This window comes from Maniola jurtina, chromosome 22 (assembly GCF_905333055.1).
Source record: "Maniola jurtina chromosome 22, ilManJurt1.1, whole genome shotgun sequence".
Taxonomy (NCBI): Eukaryota; Metazoa; Arthropoda; class Insecta; order Lepidoptera; family Nymphalidae; genus Maniola; species Maniola jurtina.
Window position 1 is genome coordinate 9,877,870 of NC_060050.1, and position 10,655 is coordinate 9,888,524.

Sequence of the window (10,655 nt, forward strand, 5' to 3'; positions counted from 1 at the left end):
ATTCTGATTAGAAACTAATATAATTCGTTCTATCAGTATGATTTGATATACTCGTACATATCGGCTCAAATTAGCCTACAGAGCGTTTCGTGGTTGATTTACGAATGTTGTAAATATTAAATCGTTTGATAGTAATAATTACTATTGAAGTGTGTCGTGAAGTATTTTCTATTGGGTTCTTTCAGGATTTTGAATAAAAATAGTGTTTTCGTATCCCACTAATTTATTTATAAAAGTACGAAGCGTGCTTATGTATCTATTTTCTAATGCTTGTCTTATTCTAGTTCTGACGAATCCACGGTACGTGCCAAGTCATTGTAGGGAGATCATATTGAGGCTTACCTGTAACCAAAAAATTGTATTAAATGTTAAGGTTTTAATTACTATACTCATAATAATAACCACTAAGAATCTTTATGATGCCCGTGTAGATTTAAGTTTTTAAAATTCCTTTGAAACTCTTTGATTTTCCGGTTTAAAAAGGAACCTGTGCCACTTTTCAGGTCTTGAACTATATTGCTCCAAGCAATAAGGCCGCCTTTGCAGACAATTGTTTTTTTCTGTTTTCTTCTTTCTGTGTTGTAATGTGTTTTTGTGTGCAATAGTGTTCTATCTATCTATCTATCTATCTATCTATCTATCTATATCCAGGCAAAAAAAACATGCCGATCCGTTATTCTGTTTCGGCGTGATTGAAGGACAAACAAAGGTTTCCGTACGATGCCGTGTAAAAACTGATCAGAAATATAGGTATAATGAAATTGCATAGCCCTTCCAAGTTAGCACGTTCCCATCTTAGACTACATCAGCACTGGTAAGATCGCAGTCGAGGGCTAATTTGTAGTGGAATAAAAAAAAAAATTCTCTATATCGTGAAACATTACTAAGAAAGGTTTTGCGTGTCAGCTAGTCACTAATGACAATGAAAATCGAAATAAAAGAAAATTAATTACTTTGTTATTTACAATTAGGTGCTCCAAATATTCATTCTTCTTCATCCTCACCGCTCTTGAAAAGAGGTCCCCAGCCGCTGCCTCCTCCTGATACAGCCTGGGCTAAAGCGTTGGATTGTGCAGATGACCCTCCACCCCAACCGCCGTAGCCTCCTGAAACTGCGTTGGCTAAGGCGTCAGCTTGTGCAGATGATCCTCCGCCCCAACCTCCTGACACTGCGTTGGCTAATGCGTCAGCTTGTGCGGATGATCCTCCGCCCCAACCTCCTGAAACTGCGTTGGCTAATGCGTCAGCTTGTGCGGATGATCCTCCGCCCCAACCTCCTGAAACTGCGTTGGCTAATGCGTCAGCTTGTGCGGATGATCCTCCGCCCCAACCTCCATATCCTCCCACACCTGCATTGGCTAAGGCATCAGCTTGTGCGGATGATCCTCCACCCCAACCGCCATATCCTCCGGACATTGCATTCGCAGTGGCATCGGCTTGTGCGGATGTAAGACCGCCGTAACCTCCATACCCTCCAGCTGCCGCGTTGGCAACAGCATCAGCTGAGGATAATCCTCCCCATCCACCTGTCGCTGCATTAGCTACAGCATTGGCTTCTGCGGATGAAAGACCACCATAACCACCTAAGCCTCCATAACCACCAGATACCGCGTTAGCTGTAGCGTCAGCTGAAGCCGATGATAAACCGCCTAGTAACCCGCCATATCCACCGCCACTCATCGCATTGGCATTGGCCATGGCATTTGCATCAGACCAACCACCGCCTCCCAAAGCTGCAGCATTCGCTGAGGCATCGGCTTGACTTCCTGACCAACCATATCTAGGCATTCCGCCGAGACCACCATATCCACCGTTCATTGCGTTAGCGTTGGCATTGGCGTTGGCTCCTGACCAGCCGCCTAAACCACCTAAACCACCTGCATAAGCGTTTGCATTTGCTTCGGCTAAACTTCCTCCATATCCTCCCCAGCCACCAGTGTTGGAGATAGCTTCAGCACTGGCAGATGATTCACTCCAACTGTAAAGCGGAGGACTTGGTGACGGACCTGAATCTGAAAAAAAAAGACAATAATATTTCACTAAACAATAATTGACCTTGCAAATCAAAAAATTATCGTAGACTAGCCGATGCCCGCGACTTCGCCCGCGTGGATTTAGGTTTTTTGAAATCCCGTGGGAACTCTTTGATTTTCCGGGATAAAAAGTAGCCTATGTGCTAATCCAGGATATTATCTATCTTCATTCCAAATTTCAGCCAAATCCGTCCAGTAGTTTTTGCGTGAAGGAGTAACAAACATACACACACACACACACACACACATACAAACTTTCGCCTTTATAATATTAGTGTGATGTCTGTGGAAAGACATATCCATACTAATATTATTAATGTGAAAGTGTGTCTGTCTGTCTGTCTGTCTGCTACCTTTTCACAGCCCAACAGTTTAACCGATTCTGACGTAATTTGGTACAGGGTTAGCGTTAACAACTGCAACACAGTTTGAAACTAACGCAGTTGTTATCGTTGTTTAATTTTTAAGGGAATGTAAAGTGTAAAATAAAGATTTTTTCATTTTTTTCATATCCCGGGGACGGACATAGGCTACTTTTTATCCCGGAAAATCAAAGAGTTCCCACGGGATTCCTAAAAACCCATCCGCTTAACCAATTTGTATGAAAGGTACCGAGGTAGCTTGCGTCCCTGTAATTGACATTAGCATTTTATCCCGGAAAATCAAACAGTTCCCACGGGATCTTCAAAAACCGCGGGCATCCTCTAGTGGACCCATAAACTTTGAGCATCAACAAAAACAAAATGGGTTCGTTATGGGTCAGTTTAGTCTTTCAAAGTTTAATTATATTATCAAGAAGATAATGTTCTATAAATATCTGAAAATGCTGAATTAGATGTAGATCTTTTATATAGGCATTCTGTGATACCAAGTGGTTGTTAGCTAATATGGTAACTATAAAAAACTTACAGCATCCTGCCCGAACTTGTGATTCAATGTATACGTAGTTATATCTGATCTTGCAAATATGGATTTTGCAGTTGTCTCCAGGAGCGTTAAAAGGAACTAAAGGCATCTTCTTTCTGCATATTGGCTCTAAAATAGACAAAATTCTTTTAAAATGTAAGATCATTAATGTTTAATGAAGATTGAATATAATATACTTCTTCTCAATCATACGCTTTTGACAGATTGATTGGTCGTGGCTAATCTTCTCTGCTGCTCGTACGATCTTCATCTAGTAAGTTCTGTTGGTGGCGTTACGTATTGCATTGTTGCGGGATGGATTGAAAGTACGCGTATTATACTCAACTTAAAAAATTTCGAAGCATTTCGTCGTGAAATCTTGTAAAAATTAATATAATGAAAAAATTTACTTTACTTACCGACGTAGATGATATAGGGCACCGTGTATATCTTCGTATCTGTAAGACAAAGATGCAATAAGTTCTTTGAATAAAAAAATTGTAAAGTAAAAGTCGTGATAGAAAAATTATAATGAACAGTGCTCTAAGGAGCTGTTTGACCTCATTCTACTTTCCTTTTTCTACAACCGCCCCGCACGCCACCATCGCACGCACTTCGACCGCCAGGTTGTGCCAGATCCTTTTTTCCATGCACATGGAAAACTATGGAACCAACTCCCTTTGGCTATGTTTCCACTAGATTACAACATGGAGTTATTCAAGGGGCGGACCAACATATTCTTGAAGGTTGGGAACGCAATGGCGGTAAAAAAAAAACTTACTCGTTACAGGCACTGGAACTGGTATCAATCTGTCTCTGCCTGGTACAGGGATATAATTTGGTACTGGATACGGTACGGGCACTGGCGGGGATGGCACAGGCACAGGCACTGGGCGATCTATGACTGGTCCCGGAACTGGGACGGGTACGGGTACTGGAGGTGACGGAACTGGTACAGGTACGGGGATGTCCCTTGTAGGACCTGGTACGGGTACAGGCTCCGGCACTGGGATGAGTCTCGGTGGTGTAGGAACCGGGTAGGGACGAGGCACTGAGACTGGGTATGGTCTATCAACTGGGACGGGTACGGGCACAGATGGTCCACGCAGGTATATCTTCTCCGGTGGTGATGGGACGGGTACCGGTACAGGTACTAGAACATCTTTCCCTGGAACTGGGACCGGTACAGGGTAGGGTCTAGGTGGTCCTGGTATGACCACTGGTGGTGGACCTGCGAAAACAAATTTTTGATAAGTACCTACGGAAATATTTATACATTTTTGAGGATATAACTTTTTAAACATAATAATATAATTTTAATAATGTTGAATTCAATTTAGGTATGTATTATTTTTAATTTTAGGTTTTAATATTACTTGACACTGTTCATTAACCCCCGACCCAAACAGAGGGGTGTTATAAGTTTGACGTGTGTATCTGTGTATCTGTCTGTGGCATCATAGGTCCTAAACTAATGAACCGATTTCAATTTAGTTTTTTTTTTTTGAAAGGTGGCTTGATCGAGAGTGTTCTTAGCTATAATCCAAGTTATCAGCTCTTTTCTAGTTGTTGTTGTTGTTTATTTTAGTGGCTTTTTATTGTGCCACACAGCACAATTCACTTCGCCAAAGACGCGTTGTTTGGAGAAAACACAATCTTTTCTAGTTACAGTAACCTTCACTTGTCGGGGGTGTTATAAATTTTTAATTTACACTTGTTTGTATGCGGTGTTTACCTCTATTTTATCACTTTGTCTAAGAACTTTGTAAATTCAATATTGTAATTATTGATGTAGATTTCATGCCTAAGCTATTGGCAAACCTCATACACGACAAAAAAAAGTAGCGATACTCACAGATTGGTTCTGGATTTGGTGGTACCGGCCATGGATTTGGTGGTACTGGCCATGGATTCGGTGGTACTGAAAAAAAATTTGTTTGATTTTTTAAAATTTGTATACATAAGTCAAAAAAAACGAAGTCACATCCATCATAAATAGGTTAAAACATACCTGGGACTGGCATCGGCGGCACAGGTACCGGTTGAACTGGAAAAAAGCATATTATTTATAGATATAGTATAAGTATCTTTGAATATTTCTATCACCACTTAATATCATGTGAAAATGTATGTTGTTTGTTGGTTTGTCTTTCAATCACGTCATAACGGAGAAACGGATTAGCTTGATTTTGCATGGGAATAGAAAATTAAAGACCTGGAGAGTGATATATCACTTTAAATATAAAAATATATTTTTATCCTGGAAAATCACTGAGTTCCCGTGAGATTTAAAAAAAACCTAATTCTACGCGGACGAAGTGGTGGGCATCAGCTAGTCAATCGATATTCAAGAAGTAGAAGAAGCATTTAAAAAAAAAAACATAAAATCTGATTCAACATTTAAGTACGCAGTCATTATAAATGGACTCATGTTTTTTTTTGGGAGAATTGAGCCGAAGTGCTATCGACAAAGCTAAATCTAATGTTTAGCATATTCGACTGCAAATGACGAGGTTCGATTTCCAAGTTGGGCCGAAAAATAGGTTTTTGTGAAGAAATTTTTAGTACAGTCCCGGAGTTAGGGAGTTGCCGGTGTCACACTCGTGCCTCCGAAAAGCCGTCGATCCTGTGCCTGAATTCTCTCCGATCGTGTCGGATTTCCGTCCCATAGAGCTGTGAGGGAATAGAGAGTGCACCTGTGTTAGCGCACACATTGATAGTGCCCTATAATGTTTCCCGCGCAGTTGACTCATCTTTATGGAGATTGGCTGCCGTAACCAGAATTCTGTCGGTAAGATGCCGTATAGAAACCGACAAAAGGTATGAAAAAACTTCCACAACTCTTCTAAGTTAGCCCGTTTTTTACTGCACCAGGTGAGATCGCAGTCCAGGGTTAACTTGTAATAGATTTTTTTTAAATGTCATCTCGAAAAAAAATCTTACTTCCACAATTTCCGCACGGTGCGCATTTAGGGTACGGTTCGCCATAAGGCGAAGAGAAACACCCACATATGTAGCAGTCAGTCGCCGTACGCGCGTAGAACAAGTCACCGACGTTTGTGCAACCCTGGCCTGGTACTATAAAATATTAACATTTTTATAACTGCAACTACCACTTAGTACTAGATGACGCTGTATGAAAATCAATCACGCTAGTGAAGTATTCAAGATTAAAAAGATTTTTTTATAAAAAATACTTCAATTACATTATTCGGGTGGCAACAGTGAATAGGCACCTTTTAGGCAAACGCGTCTCATCTTAGGCTACATAATCACTTCCAATCAGGTGTGACCGTGGTCAAGCGTGCGCCTATAATAGTGAATAAAAAAAATCTTTATGGTTTTAAATTGATAATGTGGAGTTTTTTGATCGAATATATAGTATTTCTGTAGAGTCTATTTCTATAAGTATACAAGTTTTGAAAGGTTATAAATTGTTTTTTATTATCACGGTGAAAAACTTTTTTTTCTAAAGTGTGTAATGCTAATGTGTCTAAACTGTAATTTTTTCTTGTAAAGTGACATGATTAACTCTTTTTTTTTAATGTGTTTTTAACCCCCGACCCAAAAAGAGGGGTGTTATAAGTTTGACGTGTGTATCTGTGTATCTGTTTGTGGCATCGTAGCGCCTAAACGAATGAACCGATTTTAATTTAGTTTTTTTTTGTTTCAATGGTGGCTTGATCGATAGTGTTCTTAGCTATCATCCAAGAAAATCGGTTCAGCCGTTTGAAAGTCATCAGCTTTTTTCTAGTTACTGTAACCTTCACTTGTTGGGGATGTTATAAATTTTTAATTTACACTTGTATGTAGTGAAAATATTGTTACGTTCGTGTGACAACCAGATTGCTGGTTAATATTGAAATGTAGTTGCGTGTTACGTCAACGGTGGTGTGTTCGAACCGATTGAATTTCTCAACATGAAAACTCATAGTCCAAGTTGATGTCAGTGCAAAAGTTATGTAGTGTGTAAATTTTGAAAAAGGACTCGCCATATTTGCTCTATGTATCAATTGTCACCTCAAAAATACGGTTTACCCTTAGATTAAGGACTGAAATCGTACTTTTGACGTGACGATTGACTGAGTTAATATTATTACGGCATTTTTAACCCCCGACCCAAAAAGAGGGGTGTTATAAGTTTGACGTGTATATCTGTGTGTCTGTGTATCTGTGTATCTGTGTATCTGTCTGTGGCATCGTAGCTCCTAAACTAATGAACCGATTTTAATTTAGTTTTTTTTGTTTGAAAGGTAGCTTGATCGAGAGTGTTCTTAGCTATAATCCAAGAAAATCGGTTCAGCCGTTTGAAAGTTATCAGCTCTTTTCTAGTTACTGTAAACTTCACTGGTCGGGGGTGTTATAAATTTTTAATTTAGACTTGTGTCTAAGAAGCTTGTAAATTCAATACAAAAATAAATTGTATAATTGATATAGATTTTATACCTAAGCTGTTGGCAAATCTGAATCTGATTGTAAATTCAATAATGTAATTGATATAGATTTTATACCTAAGCCGTTGGCAAATCTTATAAACGAAAAAAAAAATAGTGGCGATAATCACTGATTGGTTCTGGATTTGGTGGTACCGGCCATGGACTTGGTGGTACCGGCCATGGATTTGGTGGTACTGGCCATGGATTCGGTGGTACTGAAAAAATGTGTTAGATTTTTAAAAATTTACAAACATAAGTCGCAAAAACTGACGAAGTTACATCTGTCATAAATAGGTTAGGTAATGTACCTGGAACTGGCATCGGCGGCACAGGTACCGGTTGTGGTGGAACTGGAAAAAAGCATAGAATATAATATAAGGATCTTTGAATATCTCTATCACTACTTATGTAAAGGGGAATATTAGTCATTTAACATGGCTAATATTAAAAAAAAAATTGACATGACGATTGAGTGATAGAGTTAAAATTATCCCGAGTCTCTCAAAATTTACACACTACATAACATTTGCACTGACATCAACTTGAAGTTCAATCGATTCAGATAATTATCTTATCGTTAATCGTCTTATCGTTTTGCGTCTTCATTCCTCATACGCATGGCTAAGGTTTGGAATACTCTCTCGCGATCTGTGTTTCCTACCAATTACAATCCGGGTATCTTTAAAACAAGAGTGAATAGGCACCTTCTAGGTAAACGCGTCCCATCTTAGACCACATCATCACTTTCCATCAGGTGTGATTGTGGTCAAGCGCTTGCCTGTAGTGAATTAAAAAAAAAATGTATAGGTGTAGATATTATCAACTGTTTGAATTATTATACATAGGCCTTCCCTAAAGAACGCCACCACACCCGGTCCTCAGCCTTCCTTAAATCCTTATCGTCAGTCCATCGTGCTGGAGGGCGTCCCAGCTCGATGGACGTGCAGATTTTTTAGTATAAAATTACCTCCATGTTTCTAATTCGAACTGCCAGGAACGCCTTTGCGGCATCAGTTATCCCGTCAATTTTTATTTAAATTAAACAAAAATTATTTTTAATTAAAAAAAAAACATTTTCGGTATATTTACGTGGTGCTGGCGATGGTCCATAAGGGAAAACGTTAGGTGTAAAAGAGCCAGCATTGGCTAGAGCCAATGCTGAAGCGTCAGCAAAGCCGCTGCGGTCTTCGGGAGCATCTGAAAAATAAGATTTTTAAATTATTATTATTTTTTGAATGCAAACTTACAAGGTTAGGAAAAATTTTAAATTTTCTATTAAACAAACCTATAATTGAATAATTTTATTTCTAAATTGTTTTGTACTATACATTTTTTGATGACAGTGTCATTCTAAAAATCGTTGTCGACTCAGTCTAATAAATAATTTTAAGGGTTCTTTATCTCTAGAGAGTAAAGGTAACTCTTATAGGATCACTTTGTTGTCTGTCGTGTCAGTCCAGAGCCGTCAAGGGAATCTAAACCTATGTGGTACTTTTCCCGTTGATCTAGAATCAGGCAGATAGCACAAGTAAAGTGAAAACTTCGAAAATCGTGGATTTGTGGTTACATCACAAAAAAGTGTTATTTCTTGAAAGATTGTACGAAATCGTTCGTGTGCGAATTGAAATCACAAAAGTTTGTGTTTCTGAGTTAAATGAAATCAAATATGAAGTGAAAGAACAAAATACAATGAACCTTAGTAACAAAAATGAAAAAGGTATATATAATAAATAGAAATACAAGTGTAAATTAAAAATTTATAACTCCTCCGACAAGTGAAGGTTACAGTAACTAGAAAAGAGCTGATAACTTTGAAACGGCTGAACCGATTTTCTTGGATTATAGCTAAGAACTCTCTCGATCAAGCCACCACTCAAACAAAAAAAAACAAAATTAAAATCGGTTCATTAGTTTAGGAGCTACGATGTCACAGACAGATACACAGATACACACGTCAAACTTGTAACACCCCTCTTTTTGGGTCGGGGGTTAATCAGTTTAGGATTAGGATTATAAACAAAACTTTTGGAATTTTCCAAAATTTGAATTTAAAGATACTTACCGTCCGCGTACACCGCGGCCGCTGCCGCAACACACAAAAGCCAAATTTGCCACAACATGGCACCGAATCTAGGGCCCAGTGAGCGGAGGCCACTCACCAAAGGTACCAAATACGCCCATACCTTTGTATTTAAACAAAATATCCTCTACGCGTTGATAGCCGTGTCCGATCAATTCACTTATTAAAAACACTGCTCCATTTATAGTAAATGAGGCATGGCGAAATATTGCCATGCCCGTGAAGGGGTAAAATTAAAATTGTTCATATCAACCGACGTATAACATTTTGTATGCCTATTTTTAACCCCCGACCCAAAAAGAGGGGTGTTACAAGTTTGACGTGTGTATCTGTGTATCTGTCTGTGACATCGTAGCTCCTAAACTAGTGAACCGATTTTAATTTAGTTTTTTTTGTTTGAAAGGTGGCTTGATCCAAGAAAATCGGTTCAGCCGTTTGAAAGTTATCAGCTCTTTTCTAGTTACTGTAACCTTCACTTGTCGGGGGTGTTATAAATTTTTAATTTACAGTTGAACCTATTATAGCACTCGTAGAAAATACAGCTAAGTATCTATCAATGAAAGAATTTTCAAAATCGGGTCATGTTCACATTCGAACTCACTAACTACCTCTTTGTAATATTGCGTGGAATGAATTTAATATATTGTTTCTAGGTGTTATACTTTCTTTGTACCTACTCTGGTATAAAAAAATTGGCATGATTCTTGGTACAGGCGTTGCGTTTGCATATCATTACTATAAGGTAAATATCATGTTCTAACCTTAAAAATATTCTACATTCTCTTGCAAATAAAAAGATACACTTAGGTTTCGAACCACACCTTAACAGGGCTCTCTCCGTCACTTACTCCATACAATCGTAGTTCCCATTTTATTTGAATACTAGCTGATGCCCGCAGCTTCGCCCGCGTGGATTGGTCAGATCCTCTGCAGCATCAGGATTGAGGAGTTGGACTCCAAATTTTTTATGAAACAATGTCGCAAAGTTCCTCTATCGATTTAAAAAGAAATGACGCAAATCGGTTCAGAAATCTCGGAGATTTCGGTGTACATAGGTAGAAAAACACAACTCCCTTTTTAAAAGTCTGTTAAAAAAGTAGCCTATTTTACGCCCTGGTCAATCCTCTACTTGCCTGTGAAAGTCCCGTCAAAATCGGTTCAGCCGTTCCAAAGATTAGCCTTTTCAAACAGACAGACAGA

At 38.8% G+C, this 10,655-nt stretch overlaps 2 protein-coding genes across 11 annotated transcripts in view; one reads left to right on the forward strand and one right to left on the reverse strand.

Annotated features, from left to right (window-relative positions):
• The window catches only part of LOC123876958 (dystrophin, isoforms A/C/F/G/H-like), a 674,182-nt gene that overhangs the window by 393,656 nt on the left and 269,871 nt on the right, over positions 1-10,655 (forward strand). The gene's annotated exons all lie outside the window — the stretch shown is intronic.
• On the reverse strand, positions 5,839-9,556 carry LOC123876979 (nematocyst expressed protein 4-like). Of its 3 annotated transcripts, none has more exons than XM_045923453.1 (5): positions 9,438-9,556; positions 8,465-8,572; positions 7,684-7,725; positions 7,504-7,569; positions 5,839-6,017 (listed from the first exon to the last, which is right to left on the reverse strand). In XM_045923453.1, exons 1-5 carry the CDS (start codon positions 9,493-9,495, stop codon positions 5,854-5,856), a joined length of 438 nt encoding a protein of 145 aa, XP_045779409.1. In that variant the 5' UTR covers positions 9,496-9,556; the 3' UTR covers positions 5,839-5,853. The 3 variants fall into 3 exon arrangements, with proteins under 3 accessions (XP_045779409.1, XP_045779408.1, XP_045779410.1); XM_045923452.1 differs by having other exon boundaries at positions 7,504-7,590; XM_045923454.1 differs by lacking the exon at positions 7,504-7,569.

What these genes read in the sequence shown, in the direction of transcription:
- LOC123876979 (XM_045923452.1), bottom strand. Translation starts at nt 9,495, where the DNA reads ATGTTGTGGCAAATTTGGCTTTTGTGTGTTGCGGCAGCGGCCGCGGTG. An exon ending in TGGACCATCGCCAGCACCAC is followed by an intron (nt 7,726 to 8,464) that starts GTAAATATACCG and finishes GCTTTTTTCCAG; the next exon opens with TTCCACCACAACCGGTACCT. An exon ending in GCCGCCGATGCCAGTTCCAG is followed by an intron (nt 7,591 to 7,683) that starts GTACATTACCTA and finishes ACATTTTTTCAG; the next exon opens with TACCACCGAATCCATGGCCA.